General features: G+C 36.0%; 1 protein-coding gene and 1 long non-coding RNA gene across 2 annotated transcripts; one reads left to right on the plus strand and one right to left on the minus strand.

The window, feature by feature from the left end:
- LOC109225962 (ATP-dependent Clp protease proteolytic subunit-related protein 2, chloroplastic-like) lies at nucleotides 8825-15212 on the plus strand. The gene is made up of 6 exons (XM_019390769.1): nucleotides 8825-8854; nucleotides 10828-10871; nucleotides 12913-13033; nucleotides 13141-13278; nucleotides 13413-13529; nucleotides 14428-15212. The coding sequence occupies exons 1-6, from the start codon at nucleotides 8825-8827 to the stop codon at nucleotides 14635-14637; spliced, it is 660 nt and encodes a 219-aa protein (XP_019246314.1). The 3' UTR covers nucleotides 14638-15212.
- LOC109225294 lies at nucleotides 18367-22294 on the minus strand. Its single transcript, XR_002067891.1, has 4 exons — nucleotides 22132-22294; nucleotides 21548-21628; nucleotides 19961-20012; nucleotides 18367-18662 (listed from the first exon to the last, which is right to left on the minus strand). It is a non-coding gene; the product is annotated as an uncharacterized LOC109225294 (long non-coding RNA).

Here is a 22448-nt window from a genome sequence, read left to right on the forward strand (position 1 = left end):
AAACTCTACCTGTATATCAATGGCCCTGGTGGTGATGTGAGTTCTTTACCAATTTTACTTTATTGACAGAGTTTCCTCTTTTATTAGAAACACCTTATTTTTCTTCTAAATTTTGTGTCCAGACGCTTTCTTTCTTCTTGTTATTTGCTTAAAGTTACTTCTATTTACAGCTAACTCCAAGCATGGCCATCTACGACACAATGCAAAGTATGAAAAGTGCTGTTGGCACCCACTGTGTGGGCTATGACTACAATCTTGCCGGTTTTCTTCTTGTTGCAGGAGAAAAGGTATTGTAGTCCTCTCCTAGTGATGAAATGTGAAAAAAAAAACTTGTGCTTATCGACAATGTCTTGCTTAGACTAGCTTTCGGAGTAGTTTGCGCCTGATTATTTTATGTATAGATAGGATTGAATTGTCTGGATGTATTGGTGAGTTTCGTATTTTCTTATATTTATTTCTTTAGATTTGACATGAAAAGAAATTTGCCAGTATCAGCCGCTTGTGATGGCATCCCAAAGAATCGTATTTTATAAGAGTTCATTTTATCTTATTTTAACCTAGCCTGATTATGAGTTGGTCTTTTCTCTTTTCAAAGGCCTCCATCTAGAGTTGCGATCCTATATTCTAATGTGCTATGAAACCTCGAAATTATTGGGGTTGTGGTTGGGGTTGAACCGAAATTTGAGGGTCAAGTTATGGAACCAGTTGTACATCCTTGTTCAGTGTTATGCTTCTCTACTGAGGCTGTACCACCTGGTTAATTATTGGAGCATCACAAAACGGTGTACCGAAGGAACTGCCAATAGTTGTTTTGCTGTGGGGGCATCCATGTCCAAAGTTATCCCAACAGTCACTTCCCATTGGGACTATAAGCACTTCGGTGTCAGTTCAACAACCTTCCGTACTTGGACAGTGGGAATTTATCCCATTTGGTGCACCCTTTTGTGATGAAAACTATTAATGCAAAGACCACTAATAATGAGATATCGATAGACATGTTTAATTTTCTCTACTTATTTTAGGAGATGGTATAATAGTGGCAAACACTCTTGGGAAAAAGTTCGCCAGGATTCTTTGCTTTGGCCAGTTTCTTTTGTTAGTGATGTGATTGTGCCTCCTGTTGTAAAGATAAGACCTTATTTTACTGTGAAAAGGCAACTAAAGCTCAATGTTAATTTGACAAATTTCCATTGTGAAGGGCAATCGATTTGCAATGCCTCTTTCAAGGATTGCACTACAATCTCCTGCTAGAGCTGCACGCGGACAGGTTTGTCTCCATGGCATTTTTGAAGGAAGTGCTTGTTTTCGATGACATTTCCGAGACTACATACTTATACGATTTCATATTTAGCAGGCTGATGATATCTGCAATGAAGCAGATGAACTTCTCAGAATTAGATATTACCTTTTCAAGGAATTGGCTGAAAAGACAGGCCAGCCTGTTGAAAAGGTATATATTGCCTTCTTCTGAATTTGGATATTTTGTTTTAAGGTATATAATGTACACCCCCTCAAACTTTGATTCAAAATGGGCCTCCACCTAAAAATATTAGTTGCAATAATTAACCACCTAGCCTTATTGCCTTTGAATGGACTCTCCTTACATTTGAGGCAAGGTTTGATGAGTAAATGTGATCTCTGCATATCAAAAGTGTTGATCATTGTAACTTCATCTATTGGAAATATGCAGGTTCACAAGGATTTAAGTCGGATGAAGCGATTCAATGCTCAAGAAGCTCTTGAATATGGTCTTATAGACCGTATAGTTAGGCCTTCCCGTATTAAGGCGGATGTTCCACGAAAGGATACCACTGCAGGTCTTGGTTAGTCCATATGCCTTGTAAACGGAATGGCTGATAGTGGTTGTGTGACTTGCTGTCTTATTTTGCGATTTTTTAGTTCAATCTACATATGTACTCTTTTGATTTTACTTATTTAGAATAAAAAATTCTTTCTACATGGAAATTGACAAGACTAGTTCCCTTTATTTTAATATTATGAATGCAAGAAATCCATTAATAGCTGATATGTCTACAAAGATAAGTATTTCTCTTTCTGTTAGATTCCCTTTTCTAATTATCAATCAAGTAGCGTGCCTATGGGTGCATATTCAAGAAGCAAGTTTTGGTATTTTTGACCAATTTTTGTGTTAGGATCTATTATAATTCTCTAAACACCAAATTGAAACTTTTGATCCGCAAAAGAACTAAATGGTCCTCTGCGCGCAGGGACTTAACCAACATATCATCAATATAACCTTCCATTGTTTTGCCTATTTGTTCTTCTACCATTTTGTTAACTAGCCGTTGGTATGTAGCTCCTGCATTCTTTAGCCCGAAGGCCATTATGTTGTAACAATAAGTTCCAAATTTAGTAATAAAATAAGTCTTTTCCTGGTCCTCCGGGTTCACCTAAATCAGATTGTACCCGAAGTAGGCATCGAGAAAAGTTAGGGTCTCGTGGCCAGAGTGACATCGATCATACGATCAATGTTTGGCAAAGGGAAAGAATCCTTTGGACATGCTTTGTTCAAGTCCTTATAATCTACGCACAGTCTAAGTTTGTTTCCTTCATTAGGAACCACGACTACGTTAGCTAACAACTCGGGGTACTTTACCTCCTGAATAGACCCTATTTTAAGGAGTTTGGTCACCTCATCTTTTATGAAAGTATGCTTTACCTTAGACTGAGACCTCCTTTTATTCTTCACCAGTTTGAACCTGGGATCGGTGCTTAGCCAATGCGTGGTGATTTCTGTGGAATCCTTGTCATATCTAAATGGGACCAAGCAAAGCAATCCATATTATCAATAAGAAATTGAATAAGTTTTTTCCTGATTTCGGGGGTCAATCCCGTTCCCAAGTATACCTTTCTCTCGGGTATGTACTCGATCAGAATGACATGCTCCAACTCCTCGATAGTTGATTTGGTTGTATCAGATTCTTCGGGAACGACGATTAAGGAATTTCTCTTCTTCGTCTTCGATTACCTGTTGCTCCGACTCTATCGAGGCTGGAGGCGGTGATTGCTATTTGGCCGCCTGTTTATCTTTGGCGCTCGATTTCTCCGAGATCAAAGGCTCTGGAGTCGGCACCACTTCCTCAATTGCAAACATCTCCTTTGCAGTATGTTGATCTCCATAGATTGTTTTTACTCCTTCCTCTGTTGGGAACTTCATCATCTGGTGAAGAGTTGAAGTACTGCCCTCATGTTGTGTATCCACCGTCTCTCGAGGAGTGCATTATACCTCATGTCACCGTCGATGACATGGAACTTCGTATCTTGTATGGTCCCGGCTATGTTTACTGGCAGGATAATTTCTCCCTTTGTTGTTTCTCTTGCCATGTTGAAGCCATTCAGGGCCCGAGATGTAGGTACAATCTGATCTTCTAGGCCGAGTTGTTCCACGACCCTCGATCTGATTATGTTTGCTGAGCTACCTTGATCCACTAAAACACGTCTAACTTGAATTTTATTCAAAAGGATAGAGATTACCAGGGCATCGTTGTGAGGCTGAGATATGACTTCTGCTTCCTCGTCACAGAATGATAAGACGTCCTCGGGATAGCTTCGAGTCCGTTTTTCTCTGGTGATTGATACTTTGGTGCGTTTGAACACAGGTCGTTGAGGGACATCGACTCCGCCAATGATCATGTGGATCACATGTTGTGGTTCCTCTTGTTCATTTTTTCTTGCATCCTCTCTTTGAAGTGATTCTTAGCCCGATCACTTAGGAATTCTCGAAGGTGGCCCTCGTTGAACGACCGAGCCACTTCTTCCCTTAGCTGCGTGCAGTCTTCTGTTCTATGACCATGTGTGCCATGATACTTGCACATCAAGTTCGGGTTTCTTTGAGAAGGATAGGTCTGTATAGGCTTGGGCCACTTGGTATCTTTGATTCTCCCAATAACTGAGACAATTCCCGAACTATGCTGAAGTTGTACTCCGATAATCGAGGAGCCTCGACGGGGTCGATATGCTTATCGAAACCGCTCTTACTCATGAGTCCCCGAGAATTTTGGCCTCGATCATTCCTCTGATCGTTCGTAGGAGCGTTACGACCTGGGCCATTGTTTCTCCGATCGATGTATGGTTGATATCGTTCTTTGTTGAATCTAGATTCCCGATCTGTGTCCCTCGGGGGCTTGACTGCGAATCTGTTAGGATGAACTGAACCCGAGGGGGCTCCCAACTGGTCGCCCTCGACCTTGATTTTCGATTGGTAACGATTGTGCACATCTGACCATGTCACGGCTGGTTATTCGATCAAGTTCTGTTTTAGCTGTCGAGACGCAATCGAGCTCCTTTCATTCAAATCCTGCATAAAGGCCTGTACTGCCCAGTCTTGGGAGACCGACGGTAATTCCATTCTTTCCATTTGAAACCTGGACACGAACTCCCTTAGCATCTTGTAGTTCCTTTATTTTATTTTGAAGACGTTCGATTTTCTCGTGGCCACCTTTATGGCCCCGGCATGTATTTTCACGAAGGCATCTGCTAACATAGCAAACGAGTCAATAGAGTTGGGAGCCAAGTTGTGATACCAAATCATAGCTCCTTTCGACAACGTTTCTCTAAAAATTTTTAGCAAGACTGATTCGATCTCATCGTCATTAAAATCATTTCCTTTGATTCCGCAAGTGTATGAAATAAAATTCTCGTTAGGGTCACTTGTCCCATTATATTTGGGAATATCGGGCATGCGAAACTTCTTGGGAATCGACATCGGAGCCGCACTCGCGGGGAATGGTTTTTGTATGAACTTTTGGCATCTAATCCTTTCAAAATTGGAAGTGCCCCCGGTATTTGATCAACACGGGAGTTGTAAGTCTTCACCTTTTTGTCATTTTCTTCAATCTTCTTTTCCCTGGACTCGATCCTCTTGGCGAGCTCTTCGATCATTCTCATAATGGTGGGGTTAGTCCCAAAATCATTTCCGTTTGACCTTTCTTGTGCTGGTTCAGCATGCCGAGTGTTTTCTGGTTCAGCTATACTCGGAGTCTTAATCTGATTTTGAAGTTGAGCGATGGTGATTTTCTGAGCTTGCAGCATTTCGAAAATCACTTGGAGGCTGATTCCCCCATCTCCCATTCTTTGTGCTCCTTGGCCACCAGATCGAGCCTCCCTGCGTACGTTCCCTCCAGGGTTTGTGCCTGAATCTGCATTTAGAGTATTGTGTGAACTAACATCAGTAGGTTCCATATTTGGCACTTCCTCGGGATTTATTGGTAGTACACCGACCCCTATACTGCTGTTTTCTCCAAGACCTTCGTTGTCATGAACATGTGCGTTTTGTGAGCTATACATGTTTCAGCCTGAGAATCAAAAAATCTTGACAAGAAAAAGTGTAAAAACAACGTGTGTAATGAGAATCAGTAAAGAAACAATTACTATTATCTTTAGACCCACAGTGGACGTCAAACTATTTACCTCGAAAATACAAGTAACAATTAAATTTGATTAGTGGTTTTAAAGATATATGATTTAGTTCAATACCAATTAATAATCAAAAAATATGAAGTAGAAATGAAAGATAGAAGTGAATCAAATCAAAGTTACTCAGCAGTAGTGACCTCGAGCTTAGTGACCTCGAGGTGGCTTGGGGCAATAAGAACAATTAAGCAATGTAAAGTAAGAACAATAGAGCTAAAGGATAATTCTGATGAACAGTAGGCAAAAGGTAGAGATTATATTCTTTTCTCAATGATTAGATGATGTTACAAATGATTGGGGTCCCCTTTATATAATAGGGGAACCCCTAAATAAGGTATATTTCTATTTACAGTAAGGAATATTCTTGGTACAACTGTATAACCGCCTAGTACGAAATCGTACAATCCTATTTCGGGATTTGCGCCACGATCTTGGTGACGTGGCAGGAATCTAGCTCATTCTGTTACAAATCCGTAACGATACTATTTCGGGGTCGAGCATACTTGGCCCCGGTATTCCTCGTTCCCCTATCTCCGGGCATTGCACTCTATCTTCGGGCTCGAACCTGGTCCACTGGTCTTCGAACTCGACCTCGCCCGGACTCGGGGCCTAGGACAGACCCTCGAGCCTATAAATCGGAGGCATACGATTTTGACCGTATACAAATGTGTCACCTTTTCTATTATTATATCGTCGAAATTGAATTTGCTAAAATATCCTTGGGCTGAGTTAAAATTTCATTTAACTTTCGATCACTTATCAAACATTTTCTTGATATATTTAATTAGTTTTATGCCAAAATTTTTTTTACAGTTGATCAAAAATCAACCTGTCTCACTGTTTTATTTCTTTTTCGTCCAAAAATTTAGACGTGGATAATTTTAGTTTACTTACTTTTAATTATATTTAATAATGTCACTTATCTGACTAAACTAATATACCAAACTGTAAGGTGGGGAATGGGAATCAATTCTTATTATTAAGGTACGTTCATACATAATTTTCCCAACTAATATACCAACTGTAAACAAATCAAACATGTTTGAAACTACAAGTTAATGGTACAAATCATCCATTAGATTTTTCAAAACTTACTATCAAACTCCACTGATGTGAAGCCTAAGATCAAATTACGTGTTGAACTATCTTGTCAAGTTTTTTTTTTCTTCTAAACAAATGATAGGAGTAATAATGAAGAATAGTATAATGAGGCTTTCGTTTACAAATTTGTTAGAACTCCATACGAACAATATTGGTATTAGTGCACCTTTCTTACGTTATCAACATTAAATAATTTCTTCTCTTGTGGAGAATTATAGTTACTGATTTTGTTCAATTCACATGGCGCTATCACTATTTTAAACATTTTTTATTATGATTTTTTAAAATATTTTATTTTAAAATTGTAGTTTATAGTGCTTTTATATAATTCTCAAGTATTTTAAAGTTGCAAACTTTTAAATACTCATCCTCAAAACTAAAAGCATAATGATCTGATCATTATATTTCAAAATCGAGTAATTCTTTTTTGAGCAATTGTGGTATTTCATTAATTTATGTTCCAAGAAAAAATACTACGAGGGGGTAATTGTTCATTTGACAAAGCTCAGATGCATTAATGTCTTTTTATAAAGTTTAGGGTGGCAATGGAAATTCAGGAATCTGAAACTCCTCCCTCTCTCTCGAGTTTTCTTTTTGGCATAGAATAGAAGAAGAGAACCTCTCTTATGGTCCACCAAAAACCTTCTCTTTGTGATTCACTGCATCATTTCTCTTCTTCCAGATTCATTCAAGGTCAGGCTCCTTCTAATTGCAAGTTTGATCGTTTTTAAAGTTTTTTGTTTTTCCTAAAACTATAAAAAAAAATTTCTTTCATGTAATTTTGTGCTAATGTAACTAGCTTTAGAGTTAAATGTAAAAAAGATGTTGGTAGCCCTGCTCTTTAGTTGAGCTATTTGTAAATATTTGCCTCGAATTATCTTGCTTCACTTTGTTGGCTTCAAATTATTTCAAATATTGTAGGACTTTGTTGAAATATGAAATGCTGACCTTAATTGTTAGAAATGAAATTAAATGGACCTGAATAGAGGTCTCATATAGCCGACACAAATTGTGTACTTATTTAAATATTTTTTTTTTAAATTTTCTCATCACATTAGGGAATCAGAGAAGGATAATGGGGAATTTAGTTCACAATTATTACGTGCAGAGGCAGAGCCAAGATTTATGGTTTATGAGTTCTGAACTTGCCATGGAACCTGTAGCTTGTTTTAATCAATATTTTAAAAGGCGGGGGCGTGAGGCGAGGCGTTTTACCTCTGACGAGGCGAGGCGTAAGCCCTGAGACATGGGGCGTAAGTCCCACGGATCTTCAAATTTACTAATTTCAAGAATTTTAAGATAGTATAAAATAAAAAATAATTATAAAAATTACATTAAAATCACAAAATTATAAATAATCTATTTAAAAATATTTATAAATTATAATTCAACTATAATAATACGAAAAGTATGACAATATCATAATATGCAAATTAGCTGCAACTCGTTACAGCACAAACATCAAAAGTAATGTATTCGATACGAAATCTTATATGTATCTCTTAAGGAGTAATGAATCTTGAAAGAATTTCGATATTATAATTTGATATTTTTCTTAAAATACTCCTTTTATTCAATATGCTTTGCATTTGAAAGAGAATTTATATAAAAACATAATTCACAATTTAAATGTGATTCTCAAGCATCGTTCATTTTTAAGTTTCAACAAGTTCATAAGTGACACATAATTCACCATACAATACCATGATAACTAATTATTTGTAAATACTTACTAATACTGAACTATTAAATTAATAAGTATTGTATCTCATAAACATGAAAAAAATAATATTTAGAAAAATAATTAGGAACTATAATATAGTAAAGACATACAAAAGTTAATAAATAAATACTTTTTAAATGAAAGGGTTTATTTAAAATTAACTATCATAGCAGTCTTAGTGGATAACGTGCAATAATTTTTACTTTAATTACGATATAAAATACTCTAAACTTAATAATTTATAAGTAGGAAAAAAGTAATTTTGAATAGTCGATGATTTATTAAGAAAATTTGAGGATTTACAAGGTTAGTTACATACAATTGCATAAAGTTCTATTAGGCGAGCGTAGTACGCTGGGCGTTGGGCGTGTCCGGGGCGTAAGCCCCAATGGCCGAGGCGTAAGTCTCACGGAACTAAGCCCCACACATAAGCCCAGTGGCGTTTTACGAGTGCTCCGTCCCGGGGCGAGCCCCGGGCGAGTCCCAATTCTGCCTTTTAAAACAGAGGTTTTAATTTCTTAGCTCACAATCAAATATTTATATATTAAAAGGGTTTAATCAAAAGCTATGGATTTGTTCGAACCTGTACGTGATACGGTAACTCCGCCCCTGATTGTGTGGAAGAGTCTCGCTGAAATGTGGCGGTGTTGATAGATTGATTGATATTTGAAATGCTGGTCGTCATACTTTCTCTTACGTCCTCTATCGCAATGGTAGAAAAACCTTGAGAATTGAGTGATATTTTGATGCTTATTTGAGATTGAGTGACCCGAGCAAACAGACTATTCTTAGTTGTAGCAAAGCTCCCAGTTGGCCTAATCTCTTCAAGTTTTAATGAGGATTCTTTAGTTTCAGAACTTTTAGGAATATGCAGATATCAAATTCTGCTTGAACTGATCAACTTTGCAGTAACATTTCTCGAATTCTGATTGGTTATAGAAAGCATGTACTTAGCATGTACTCAAATCATGCTTAGTGCTGTTTGGTGAAGTTTGAGCCATCCTACAGATGCCTTGTTACCATGTGCAATATTTTCTAGTGCCAATCCTTTTAGAAGTTACCATTTTAAAAAGGAAATATAGTTAGTCTCAAACTGTTCTTTCAGAAATGATTTGTCACATTTGGCAGAAGTAGTTTTGTAAAGACAGTTGAATTTAACCTTTGATTTGGCAAAACTGCAAGTAGTGTATGCTGTTTCTGGACATATTTTTGTTGTTCGTTGTTTCCCCTCCCAGATAACTATAGCACAAAGATTAGACACTTAAGAGTGTGTTTGGTATAACGGAAAATATTTTCCAAGAAAATATTTTCTTGGAAAATAAGTCGTAATCTTATTCATTTTCTGGTGTTTGGTACGCAAATTAAGGAAAATAACTTCTCAAGAGTATTCATAAATAATTTAGATACAATAAACATGAAGTCATAAACTTTCGAACCAACAACCTTCCGAATCCACAAATTTCATAAAGTTTCGACCCGCTAAACTTTCGAAACCACAAACTTTCGAACCCATAAACTTTATAATTTTAAAACCCGTAAACTTCCAAACACATAAACCTCCGAACTCATAACTTTGGAACTTGTAAAATATCGAACCTGTAAATCGAAAGATGAAAAATTGAAACTCAAAATATATAAAAAAATATTTTTTTCCCTGGAGGTGGGGGGTGCAGAAAAACGAAAAAACAGAAATTTAAAAATTATAAAAAAAAAAGTAAATTTTTTTGTGCGGAGTGGGGGCAGTGGGGTGGGGTTTGGCGGGGTGGTGCACAAAAACAAAAAAATAGAAATTTGAAACTACAAAAAAAAGGTAATTTTTTTTTTACTGGGAGGGAGGATAGCAGGGTGGGTGGTGACGGGAAAAAGGTGAAATTTGAAAAGAAAAAAAAAAACTTTTGGGAGAGAGGGGGTGGGGTGGGTAGGCGTGGGAGGGGTTGAGTGGGTGGGTATAGGGGTGTAGGGTGGGGTGGTGAGGGTCGGGAAGGTTGAGAAGGAGTTTTGAAAAATGTTTTCCCTTCTCAAGGAAAACATTTTCCTTCATTTGGAGGAAAATGAGTTCATAAGGAAAATATTTTCCAAAACATTTAAGCCAACCAAACATGGAAAAATTAAAAAATTGATACGTTTTCCTTCATACCAAACACACCCTTATTTAAAAGATTTTTTTCAAGTTTTTTTTTGGGGTATGAAAAGGAGACTTGCATTGCTTCAAACAGATAATTTTTTTAAATTTTTTATATAACAAAAACACAATGCGAATTCTTTAAAAAAAAAAGGTGGTTAAAGTAATGGGTCAAATAATAATAACCCGGGTCCAGGACCCTTTCCTATACAAAACAACCAGGTACAAAATTCACACTTGACTCTCCTTTCTTCCTTCAACGAAGCAGCAATGACAATCACTCTTCCGACCACCTCTTCCTTGTATCTACACTCCAGAACTAAAGTACCTCAGCCTTCTTTAAGGTACCCCCTTCCCCTTTTTCTCAATTCAATTGGTCTCCCACAAAGTAAAATAACGGCAAAGTTAACACTTTTTATTTTCTTTTTCCTTCTTATATTCTTTTCAGCTGTGCCAGCAAAATTTTTGTCGGATTAAGAATGCAATCTCCGGGTATGTTTTTATTACATCATAGTTATCTTATATTGTGCTTTCTTCATGTTTTAATTGGTTAACTGTTTGCTTATTATTTTTTTGGGCAGATTGTTATGGAATTGCAACATCTAATGTAAATGTTAAATTTCATAATAGAGTTTACAGAAGTATTGAATGAGGGTAATCTTGTTCTTCTTAATTACTCTTTGCACCCAAAAAGTTCTTGTCTTGAATAATTTTTTTGTTTTTTTATAATGGTACCTTGTAGTTCTGTCTTGAATAATGCTATTTTACTCTCATATAGAACCTAGTTTATATAAAGTATATGGTCCATAAGGGTGGATCGAGGATTTGGACTGGTGGGTTGATTCTCTACCAATGCTAATGGATCTTTTGACATAAGCATATAAGGTTGAGCCAAAAGTAGTGAGTTCGAACGAACTCGTTACTTCTTCTTTTTTATAACGGTAGTGTCGGGGCCAGCTTGCCCACCTCGATTATTCACTAAGTACTTGCTACGTCCTAGCTGCACATGTATTGGGTAACTTTGCCCGCCAAGGCTTGGACAACTAGAAAGAAATCGCCTACGCTAGGATTTGAACTTGAGACATCATGGTTCTCCTCCCACTTTATTGACCACTAAGCCATTCCCTTGGGTTGGATGGACTTAGTGCTTATGTACTTGGTCTGCCTGTATGGAAGGAATTGAACTTGAGTTTTAATGTCGTGAGAAGCATAGACGATGTTGAATGTAGAGGTGAATGGTCTTCTTAGTTCTAAAATTTAAAGTAGTATTTTGGGAAGCTGTATATGCTTTTCTATACAGAAAATCAATTTCAGAAAATAGCATATCAATTTTCTTCCTTCCTTCTGCTTTTCATACCTATGCATATTTCCTTTTAGTTCCTTGCCGTCCCATCGGAACATATTTTCTGTGGGAGAGGTCGAGAGGAAGATGCTGCAGGGTTGTTTAATTTAATGTTTAGAAATGGGAAACAAGTTGTCTTTTTATCTGCCTGTAAATTTTTGTCGAGCTTAGTTGTTCTGTTCATGTTCATCTTGGAGCCATAATCCTTTCCCCCAGCTACTAACAGAAAATGCTTTGTGGACAAGCCAAAAAGGCCTAGTGCCCGGAAAACAATATGATTTGACCCGAGGATTGTAAAATTTACTAAGAAGAACTTAGCATATAGGTTATGACTCAACGATTAGATGTGTGGAGCTATCCTTCACTTTACCGAGCTTTGTTTAACCTCTGCATTTTGCTGCTGATTTGTTAATCTTACACTCAAGCCTTCTCATTTGTCAGCCTTGTTTTTTCTTTCATGTCTTTTTGCTTCTATCTTTGAAATTATTTTTTCCAAAGCTCACGCCATCTTTTCTCAGTCTTCTACATTTATTCTTTTGGTCCCTCTTCTTCAAAGTACCAAATATTCCCAAAATCCTCAGTTCCTCTCAATCTCTACTTGTAATCCTCCAAATTGTTTCTCTGCATCATCGCCCCAAATGTGCAGCGAAGAGAGTTGGATGAGCGGTTTTGTTCTGTTCGTTTCATCGATTCTATGCCTGCTCATTGTTGTCCACCTATACTTGTTGCTTTGACTTGCCAGGTCTTTTCACTCAATTCCCACTCTCTCCTCTAGGAGCTCAAGTCTCCAACTTCCTCCTAAACTCCTTTCATATCCAAACCTGACACTTAACTCTCCGTGAACTCTTTCACTAAGTCAGCATAGCTTATGTGTACTATCAAATATCAAATATTTTCATAGTTTAAATCAGAACATTAAGCTACTTCATCCACAAAAAAAAGAGATGTCAGCAAATATCAATGAGGTGTAGCACTTGCCTCAATCTTAATTGATAGTCTCTAACAATCTTGTGCCTTGCATGTTCACCTGTTCTTAATTTCATTACTAGATATTGTCCATTCTGACTATATTCCATCTTTTATTGAGTAAAATCTCCATTTTCTTTTGGATAGAATTTTTGTACATTTTTTCTCGAGTTTCATTTGGCTGCTGCTTGTGTTTGTAACCTAACCCAGAGTTCATACTTCCAGAGCTAGAAATAGTAAACCAACACGTGCACGAGTTTCTATGATGCCCATTGGGACCCCAAGGGTGCCCTACAGAAATCCAACTGAGGGAACGTGGCAGTGGGTTGATTTGTGGAATGCTCTTGTAAGTAACATGTTTTCAGTTCGAAGTACCTTTGTTTCTCCTTTGGCTAATTTGATTAATAATCAATACTTTTGATCTGGGAAATATCACTGAGTTCTCTGATGCAGTACCGTGATCGTGTTATTTTCATTGGCCAACACATAGATGAAGAATTTAGCAACCAGACATTGGCAACAATGTTGTACCTTGACAATATTGATCATTCCAAAAAACTCCACCTGTATATCAATGGCCCTGGTGGTGATGTGAGTTCTTTACCAATTTTACTTTATTGACAGAGTTTCCTATTTTATTAGAAACACCTTGATTTTCTTCTAAATTTTGTGTCCAGATGCTTTCTTTCTTCTTGTTATTTGCTTAAAGTTACTTCTATTTACAGCTAACTCTAAGCATGGCCATCTACGACACAATGCAAAGTTTGAAAAGTGTTGTTGGCACCCACTGTGTGGGCTATGCCTACAATCTTGTCGGTTTTCTTCTTGCTACAGGAGAAAAGGTACTGTAGTCCTCTCCTAGTGATGAAATGTGAAAAAAAACATTGTGCTTATCGACAATGTCTTGCTTAGACTAGCTTTCGGAGTTGTTTGCGCCTGATTATTTTATGTAAGATAGGATTGACTTGTCTGGATGTATTGGTGTGTTTCGTATTTTCTTATATTTATTTCTTCAGCATTTGACATGAAAAGAAATTTGCCAGTATCAACCACTTGTGATGGCATCCCAAATATAAGAGTTTATTTTATCTTATTTTAACCTAGCCTGATTATGAGTTGGTCTTGTCTCTTTCCAAAGGCCTCCATCTAGAGTTGCGATCCTATATTCTAATGTGCTGTGAAACCTCGGAATTATTGGGGTTGGGGTTGGGGTTGGGGTTGAACCGAAATTTGAGGGTCAAGTTATGGCACTAGTCGTATATCCTTGTTCAGTGTTATGCTTCTCTACTAAGGCTGTACCACCTGGTTAATTATTGGAGCATCACAAAACGTTGTACCGAAGGAACTGCCAATAGTTGTTTTGCTGTAGGGGCATCCATGTCCAAAGTTAGCCCAACAGTCACTTCCCATTGGGACTATAATCACTTCGGTGTCAACCTTCCGTACTTGGATAGTGGGAATTTATCCCATTTGGTTGCACCCTTTTGTGATGAAAAATATTAATGCAAAGACCACAAACAATGAGATATAGATAGACCTGTTTAATTATCTCTACTTATTTTAGAAGATGGTATAATAGTGGCAAACACTCTTGGGAAAAAGTTCTCCAGGATTCTTTGCTTTGGCCAGTTTCTTTTGTTAGTGATGTGATTGTGCCTGCTGTTGTAAAGATAAGACCTTATTTTACTGTGGAAAGGCAACTAAAGCTCAATGTTAATTTGAAAAATTTCCATTGTGAAGGTCAATCGATTTGCAATGCCTCTTTCAAGGATTGCACTACAATCTCCTGCTGGAGCTGCACGCGGACAGGTTTGTCTGCATGAAGCAGATGAACTTCTCAGAATTAGAGATTACCTTTTCAAGGAATTGGCTGAGAAGACAGGCCAGCCTGTTGAAAAGGTATATATTGCCTTCATCTGGATTTGGATATTTTGTTTTAAGAGAAAATGAAACATACCTTAAATATAACATATCAGTTACACATGATCTCCCTAAATTTAAGATTCTTTTCTCTTTCTTTAACAATTACCCATATTTGTACTTACCCACCGTAAAAATTCTCCCACAGATACCCAAAATCTTTCTAACCCAAAAATCTCGCTTACTCACGTCTCTTCCAATGTTTTTGATATCCGATTTCTCTCTTTCAATCATACACTGTTATAATTCCAAAATTGCAGATTCTTTCCTCTTCCAAAGCTTTTGATATCTGATTTCTCTCTTGTTTTCTTATTTTCTAAAATCTATATTGTATGTCACTTGTATATGACACATCAATAGCCAAAATAATATTTGATACAATACTAATACAATTATAGTACGATTATATTAGATTTTTACTGTAGAATTGTGATTGAAACTTGAAGAAGATGAAGATCATAATCGAGTCACAATTTTTCGTAAATGTATCACGATTGTATTATAATTGTATACGTATCATAATTGTTGAAGGGATTGTATTATAAATGTATGATAATTATATATTCATTGTATATTATAACGAGCAATTGTGAGTTCGTGAAGAATTTCATGATTTGTATCACAAATATATGATAATTGTATATATTAATTTATTAGTATTATATCGGGTATTATTTTGGGTATTAATGTACCATATACAAGTTAGACACAATTGTGATACATATATGATACAATTATGTTTTAGGCATTGATGTATATGATATAATTCAAATACAATTACGATACCATTACCATACAATTCTTGAATATTTCTTCATCTTCACTGTTGTCCACTCTCCCAGCAAAAGAACGATACAATTGATGATTTTTAATAATATAAAATTATCGGCAATGGTGAGAAGAAAAAAGATGAAGATTCTGGCATAAATTAAGGGATTTTGATGTAAAAAAGGAAGGAGAGAGAATAGGAGAGGGAAAAAAGAAGAAAATGATATAATCGAATCCCTTAATTGAAAACACTAATAATGGGGTTGGAGGCTTTTAAGGAGCAATCTACATAATTTGTATGAAAAACCTAGATGCTTATTAAAAACTACAAAACATAGAGAAAATAGGTAATTAAGTTTCTAATATAGTATAATTAGGTAAAAATCCCATATTTTTTTTATGCTCTTTAATTTCTGAATTTCATTATATGCTCGTTGGAAAAAGATAAAGGGCAACATTTTTCGTTTTTCACTTTACATTTCTCCTAACATTTGAAAGTGACAATTAGTAAGAATTTGAATCTATAACATCCAATCCTAATGAAATAAAACGCTGAATCACACCACCATGGAAGTTTAAAGCTATTAATCTTCATCTAAATATAATATAAAAGATTTATCTGAAAAATCGCATCTTTTTTGTGGAACAAAAAGAACATTTAATCCATACAACCTAATTAATCATACCCTCTAAAAACACTAGGTGGAGCCCAACATTATAAAAGTAGTTAACCATTATTTTTTATTAACTTTGTATTAATATGAAATGGCAAAAAGAGACAGACAATATCCCATAACTTTATTTTGGTATGAAATAGCAGAGAAAAGAAATAAACACATGTAAAAGATTACATTATTTTAAAGGCAAAATACATAAACGGCCCATTGAAGTTGTCCTCAACGACCAGCTGAACACCTCAATTGACCCCTTTATCACCTAGACCCTTCAAGTGACTATTAATTAGATCAAATAAACAACCGAATGCAACAGACCAGATACGTGAGTTACACTTGCCAATGATGTGTCAAATGAGTCAATCAGTGAGCGACACGTGTATTTTATAATTAAAAAAAATAAATAAATAAATTTAAAGAAGAAATAAACTTTTTGCCCTCACTATTAACCAAAGCAGCCCCCCCCCCTCCCCCCACTTCATCTTATTCCTTCAGAACCAAAACCAGCGCTACAACCCTCCTGTACCCCCCCCCCCCCCCCCCCCACTTCCATCTTCTTTCTTCTGCCCTTCTTCTGCGTCTCCTTCCCCTTTTCCCTAATTCACTCTCCATCCAACTAATTAAGACCCTTCCCCTTTCCGCCTTCTTCTCCAATATACCCTATACTCAAAATTTATCCATCCATACTTGATGACACAAAGTTAGAAAGATGCCCGGCGCCAAAGGTCTCCACTTGCAAAGGGCTAAAAAGAATTACAATTACTTATTCGTTGGCAGTGTTATTTTAATTTGCAAATTTTGTCTGCATTTATCAAGTTTACAGATGTAGCCAAGCAAATCATAAATACGATTGAGACGTTCCAAGTAGAGAATCTTGATCTTGTTAGAGATCAGCAAAAAAGAATCATGATTCACTGGGATTTTCAGTCTTCTTTCTCCGTCATTTTCTTGGTCACGAATTTGGGCTTATTTTGCTTTTATTTCTCTAATTTATTTTTTTTGGTGTAAAATTATACGTCGATTTATCAGAATGAAGGTATTGTTAGATGAAAGAGGATGAGATTTGGTGGTTTTTCGCAGCTATTGTTGCTGCAATTTTGCTGCTCTTTCAGCTAGCTCGGGATTAGTTTTTTCTCGACGGATATAGGCGAAGCTCTGGAGGTTATGGGCAGTAAGTTCTTTGATGAAAGGCGATATTTTTTAGTGATTTAAGGTGGCTTAGTTGGAGCTTTAGTGACTGATTTTCATGGAAGCTATGGTAGTTTTATGGTGGGTTGCACTTGAAAGAAGAAGAGAGGCTAAGGTGAGGTATTTCATATTTTTTCTTTTAAAAAAAATAAAAATTAGGCTGCAAAAATGTTTCACGCGCTCAAAATTTGATTAGCAATCACGCATATGCCATATTAGCGACATGTGTTTATTTGATCTAATTAACAGTCACTTAAAGTGTCTAGGTCATAAAGGGGTCAATTGAAGTATTCAGCTGGTCGTTGAGGACAACTTCAAGGGACCATTTATGTATTTCGCCTATTTTAAATTATTATATTACTTGCAAGCAGTTAAGAGTTATCTACTCTTTTAGATTAAGGGTGCGCATTCAATTTATCGATTCGATTTTGACCCTTATCGATAATTACTTATCGATTATCAATTTGTACATATACTTATCGTTATCGTTTCAATAAGTTTTCGATTTTTTCAATTTCGAGTTATCGATTTTTAGGACTTATCGATTCGATTATCGATTACACCAATAAGAAAATTTGTGAAATTCCACAAAAAGTATATCGCTATAAATACGCCTAACTAATATGGACAAAAAGAAGCTAAAATAAAACGAACATCGCTTATAACATAAAAATTGTGTCAACAAGCACATGCAGCGATACTACAGTAAGGGATCAAATGTATGCCACCAACACTCCACAACGATATAAAAAAATACATCATCACGACTAATTTTATTTTCCATTAATTTGAACTTCATTCCCTTGAGCTTTAAATATGATCATTCCTTAAATGTGATAGAGAAAATAATAGGGTTAGGAACTTAGGATAAAGGAAAGGTTATTATAGAATAAGAGATAAAAAGAAGTTTTAAAAAAAAAATTTAGATTTTTTTCTTTTTAGTATATCTTATCGGTTTATCGATAACCGATAAACCGAAGAGGACAAATCGAAATCGAAATCGAAAATTCAATAAGGAAAATTTCGAAATCGAAACCGATATCTCGATAAATCGATATCGATAAACCGATAACAAATAATCGATTTGATTTATCGATAAACCGATTCGAATGCACACCCCTATTTTACATGAGCGAAAATAGCAATTACATAACTTCCATGAGTACAAACTGGTATTTGCACTAAAAAAATAAATTCAGATGCTTTGAGTTGTCTTGGCAGACTTTTAGGTGCATAATACAGTTGCCCATACCAAAATCATAGTTAATCATAATGAAGAGAGTTTCCCATACACATATGTATGATATGGTTCTTTTTAACAAAATATGCAAAAAATGTCATAACAATGGTGTTCTTTCTATAACCAATCCACAACAAGGGCTACTGCATCTTTTTCAGCTTTGCTTCTTGTAGCTATAAAGCATGCTGTTGAAAGAAAAATTAATTTGTAAATTATGAAGGTAAACAGAGAAAAGAAAGAAAAGATAAGTATATCTATGAAACATCCAAATCTACAGAAACTAAATAAAGAATGGGTATCTCTAAGGCGAAATTCACACCATGCTGTCATAAATGCTCACATGCATTTACAAATGCAGTTAACAGTAGAAGCAGATGCGCTGAAAAATAATTTCAAGCAGCAGTTAGTTACTCCATAATCGTAGTGAAAGCGGCCACACCGGAAGTTATGAAATTTGACACCAAAGATTCAAAAGAGAACATGCATAAGCAAAATCAAACAGTTTCTTCAAATTTAGTTGCTCTATTTTGTAATTAATCATCATAAAGTTACCATTCCCATATCTCTCTGTTTGTCGTCCCTACATCTAATAATCCCCTTGATCAAGAAGCTGGAATTATTTGATGAAAAGGTAAAGGATAACCATTAAATAGTACCAAGCTGGCTGAAAGAGTACATATGAGAAGGGACTTTCTTCTATAAATTGAAGGAGTACAGAAGGTCTAGTAGTGACTCAAAATCTGCTATAATATCCCTCCTACAGGAATAAACTTTTCAAACATCTAGATTTCACAAGTGGGGCACTTTCCTTTCCATCGTTGAAGCATCTGTTATTTCTCTCAAGCCAACTGTTGCGAAATATGTAGATTGGGATTGAACTGCAGTAAATTGGAATGGGTGTTCTGACGGGAAAGAATTAATGTACTCCAATTTAACACACTTAAAAAATCAGATTCTCAAGTTATTACGATTAGACTTCTAGTAGTTGTCAGCAACTTTCAGCTCCTAAAGATATGTTAAATACTATAAATGATTTTAATTGATGACCCCCTTCCTAGATGATTTCTATGCTTGAGAGTGCATCATTTTCGTCTTCCAGGCGACAGGCGACACGTGTTTAGCAGAGTCATTTGTCTTGGACAACTGGCTATTACTTCTATTTTCACTTCTATTTCTCATATACTCCAATTTTTATTCCGTACGTCTCTCTCACCTTTCTTTTTTTGGGAACTTTCACAATTTCTTTCCGTTTCATGGTTTGGTGCATTTGCATGAATTTTTTTTTTTGTCCTTTCACTGTAATGAGTCTTTGTTTTCTATAGATAATTAACCCCTTCAAAACTACGTTAAAAAGTTTTGTCATCTATACTCATGCAATGTAAGCGGTGTTAAAAAACAAACTACACACTTTCTCCAAAAAGATATCAACTGAAAGGCAAAATTGAATAATTTGGTGCGGAACTGATGCTTTCTATTAGCTTACCTCGTAAAGCCAGAGTAGTTAGACGCAGTAATCAGACATTAATTCCGGAAACCTGCAAACAGTGTGCGTCAGCCATTAAAGCAAAATAGGCAAACCACATCTTTTCTAGTCTTTTAGCAATATTACCAGGTTCAATGATTGTAGAATGCACAATATCATGTAAGATGGTAGCAAGGTTTTCATCAGAGAAGAAAGGTGGCCAAAGAAGAGGAAACAAAGTTCAAATGAGCTTAAATTCTAGTCCTTACCTTGTATGTTTCCAGCGGAAGCAAATACTTGCATAAATAAACTCAAGGTATGTTTAAGGCTTTAAGCAAAATTGCATAAAGAAATTCAATGGTAGGAGTAGTTAGGATTCCTTATACTCTAAGGAAAAATCATGCTGTGACACAGAGTGAAAGAGTATTAGCCTACATCCTTTATCTGGAAATAACATATCCTATCACTGAACTTACATTGAGCTTATAAAATTCTTAGCAACTAAAGAAAGAATAGAGGAAGAAGTGTGCACATGGTTGTTTAAACCATAATATAGAAAAAAACATATAGAGTATGTAATTATTAATATTAAGACATTCTGTCATGCTTTTTTAAACCATAATCTGAAAAATTAATCACAAGTACTGAATCAATAATCTTACTATATCAACTCTAATAATAAAACAGAAAGAGCTCGACAGCTAACTTTATTCTAAACGGAGACTGAACAAAGAGATTAAGCAGAACCAAGAATGAGACTTTTAGTGGAATTCAAATGCACTCGTAACTGTGACGACCATGGCCTTTTATACCTCAAAGATAAGGGAAACTAAGCATGGAGGATTCAAGGTAGATCTAAAAGTGGGCAACTTTCTTCTTTCTCATATGGAGGTTTAGTCCCTTCATTTTAGGATATGCGGATTTAAACACTGAGCAGAAAAAACACTAAGATAGGGGTTCCTTCGGACAATTTGTGAGAGATGTTATCAACGGTTACTGACCTATGCTCTCCTTCCGTCCAAGCGATATGTACCATGGTGCCGCTGCAAACCTAACCTTATAGAGTTTTGTTTACCTCCACCATTTTATTGTTTAATTTGCCTGAACTCATTCCAATACTTTGATAAGCATCACAATGTTCTATAAATCCCACACATGAGTCATCAAAGGGATATTGGCTAGAAATATGGTGATGTACCAAATAACAAATTGCAGCATGAGTAATCCATAAGAGCCTGTTATTCTGACTTCAAAAATTGAGAGAGTACACCCAATTTATCAAAAAGCCTGTTATTCTGACTTCAAAAATTAAGCAATTATTATCTTGAACAGAGGACTGTAACCCCTTGACAGCTTATCACATGTTTATCCCTATCTTTTCCCGATGACAAAATGAACAAAAGAGAAAAATGAAATAAGCACATTAATTTCTTCTCCGTTTATAGCATTCTTTATAGGTGGCAAACAAATGACTTCTCAATAGTCTGTGAAACTACTTTGAAGAAAGCTCAATAGTGACGGTAGTTCTCCACGTGACTTTTACGTATATCACAAATTTATACAGCTAGATTAAATGGAGTCATGTGAATAGAGGATAAGATTTATTACCAGATTGGCTATAGTGCAACTAAAGTCTTCAGGGAACAACTCGAACAACTTCTGCTTGTCAGTTCGTCCATTGGTGAAAGTCTGGCATAAGAGATCAATTTATTTCAATAAAGTAGAAAGCTTTTGGCAAATAAGATTGAAGGCATACAGATAATGAATTTAGGAATATACCATGATATGTTACTCTACAGTTAACAATTCGAGTCACACAATAGCCATGAAATTGCAAAATTAGAAGTATGAAGAGAACCCAAAACAAACACCAAAAGAAAATAATGAAGAATATAAGTAGGAAGAGAACCCAAAAAGAGGACCCAATATAAATAGTTTTGGAAAAAGATAAATGGGAGAGATAGATACAAATCAGGAATATTGAGGTTGAAGATGAAGAGATTGTTTCTCTATCACATGTATAAGCTTTCGTTTGTCCCTCTGTCTCTAATGGTTAATTAAAACCCAGCTAGGTTAGAGCTTGAAAATGGAGTTTCACCATCAGGTTTTACATACACCAACCATTGGATTGCGAAATTAAGAATTATAAAGAACCAAAAAAGATGCGGGTAGAAATTAAAAGAGGAACAAACCTGTAGTTAAGCACACCGTTGAGAGCAAGAGCACCAACACTTCTGAGAGAGCCTATGGAAAATGGAGAAATAAAGTACATACAGTACAAAGAAAGAAAGAAAACAACTTGTATGTTGTCTATGGGGACTTAGGGAGACAATTGGAACGATTTGCAGTGAACACGTAGAGTCGTGGAGGAATAGGTGAACGTTTAAGTGGCACTACTATGTGAAATGAAAAGACTAAAATGCCCTCAAGCTTTATGGAAAAGACACAAAGCACACAGGTCGAAACCTAATCTTTTCTAATATATAGTAACTAGATGGTTGGGTCGGGC

Source organism: Nicotiana attenuata, chromosome 5 (assembly GCF_001879085.1).
Source record: "Nicotiana attenuata strain UT chromosome 5, NIATTr2, whole genome shotgun sequence".
NCBI lineage: Eukaryota > Viridiplantae > Streptophyta > Magnoliopsida > Solanales > Solanaceae > Nicotiana > Nicotiana attenuata.

Bases quoted from the DNA above. Each gene is read 5' to 3' on its own strand.
- LOC109225962 (XM_019390769.1), top strand. From the start codon at position 8,825: ATGGATTTGTTCGAACCTGTACGTGATACG. The intron at 10,872-12,912 runs GTATGTTTTTAT...TCATACTTCCAG, and splicing joins ATTAAGAATGCAATCTCCGG to AGCTAGAAATAGTAAACCAA. The intron at 13,530-14,427 runs GTACTGTAGTCC...TCCATTGTGAAG, and splicing joins TTCTTGCTACAGGAGAAAAG to GTCAATCGATTTGCAATGCC.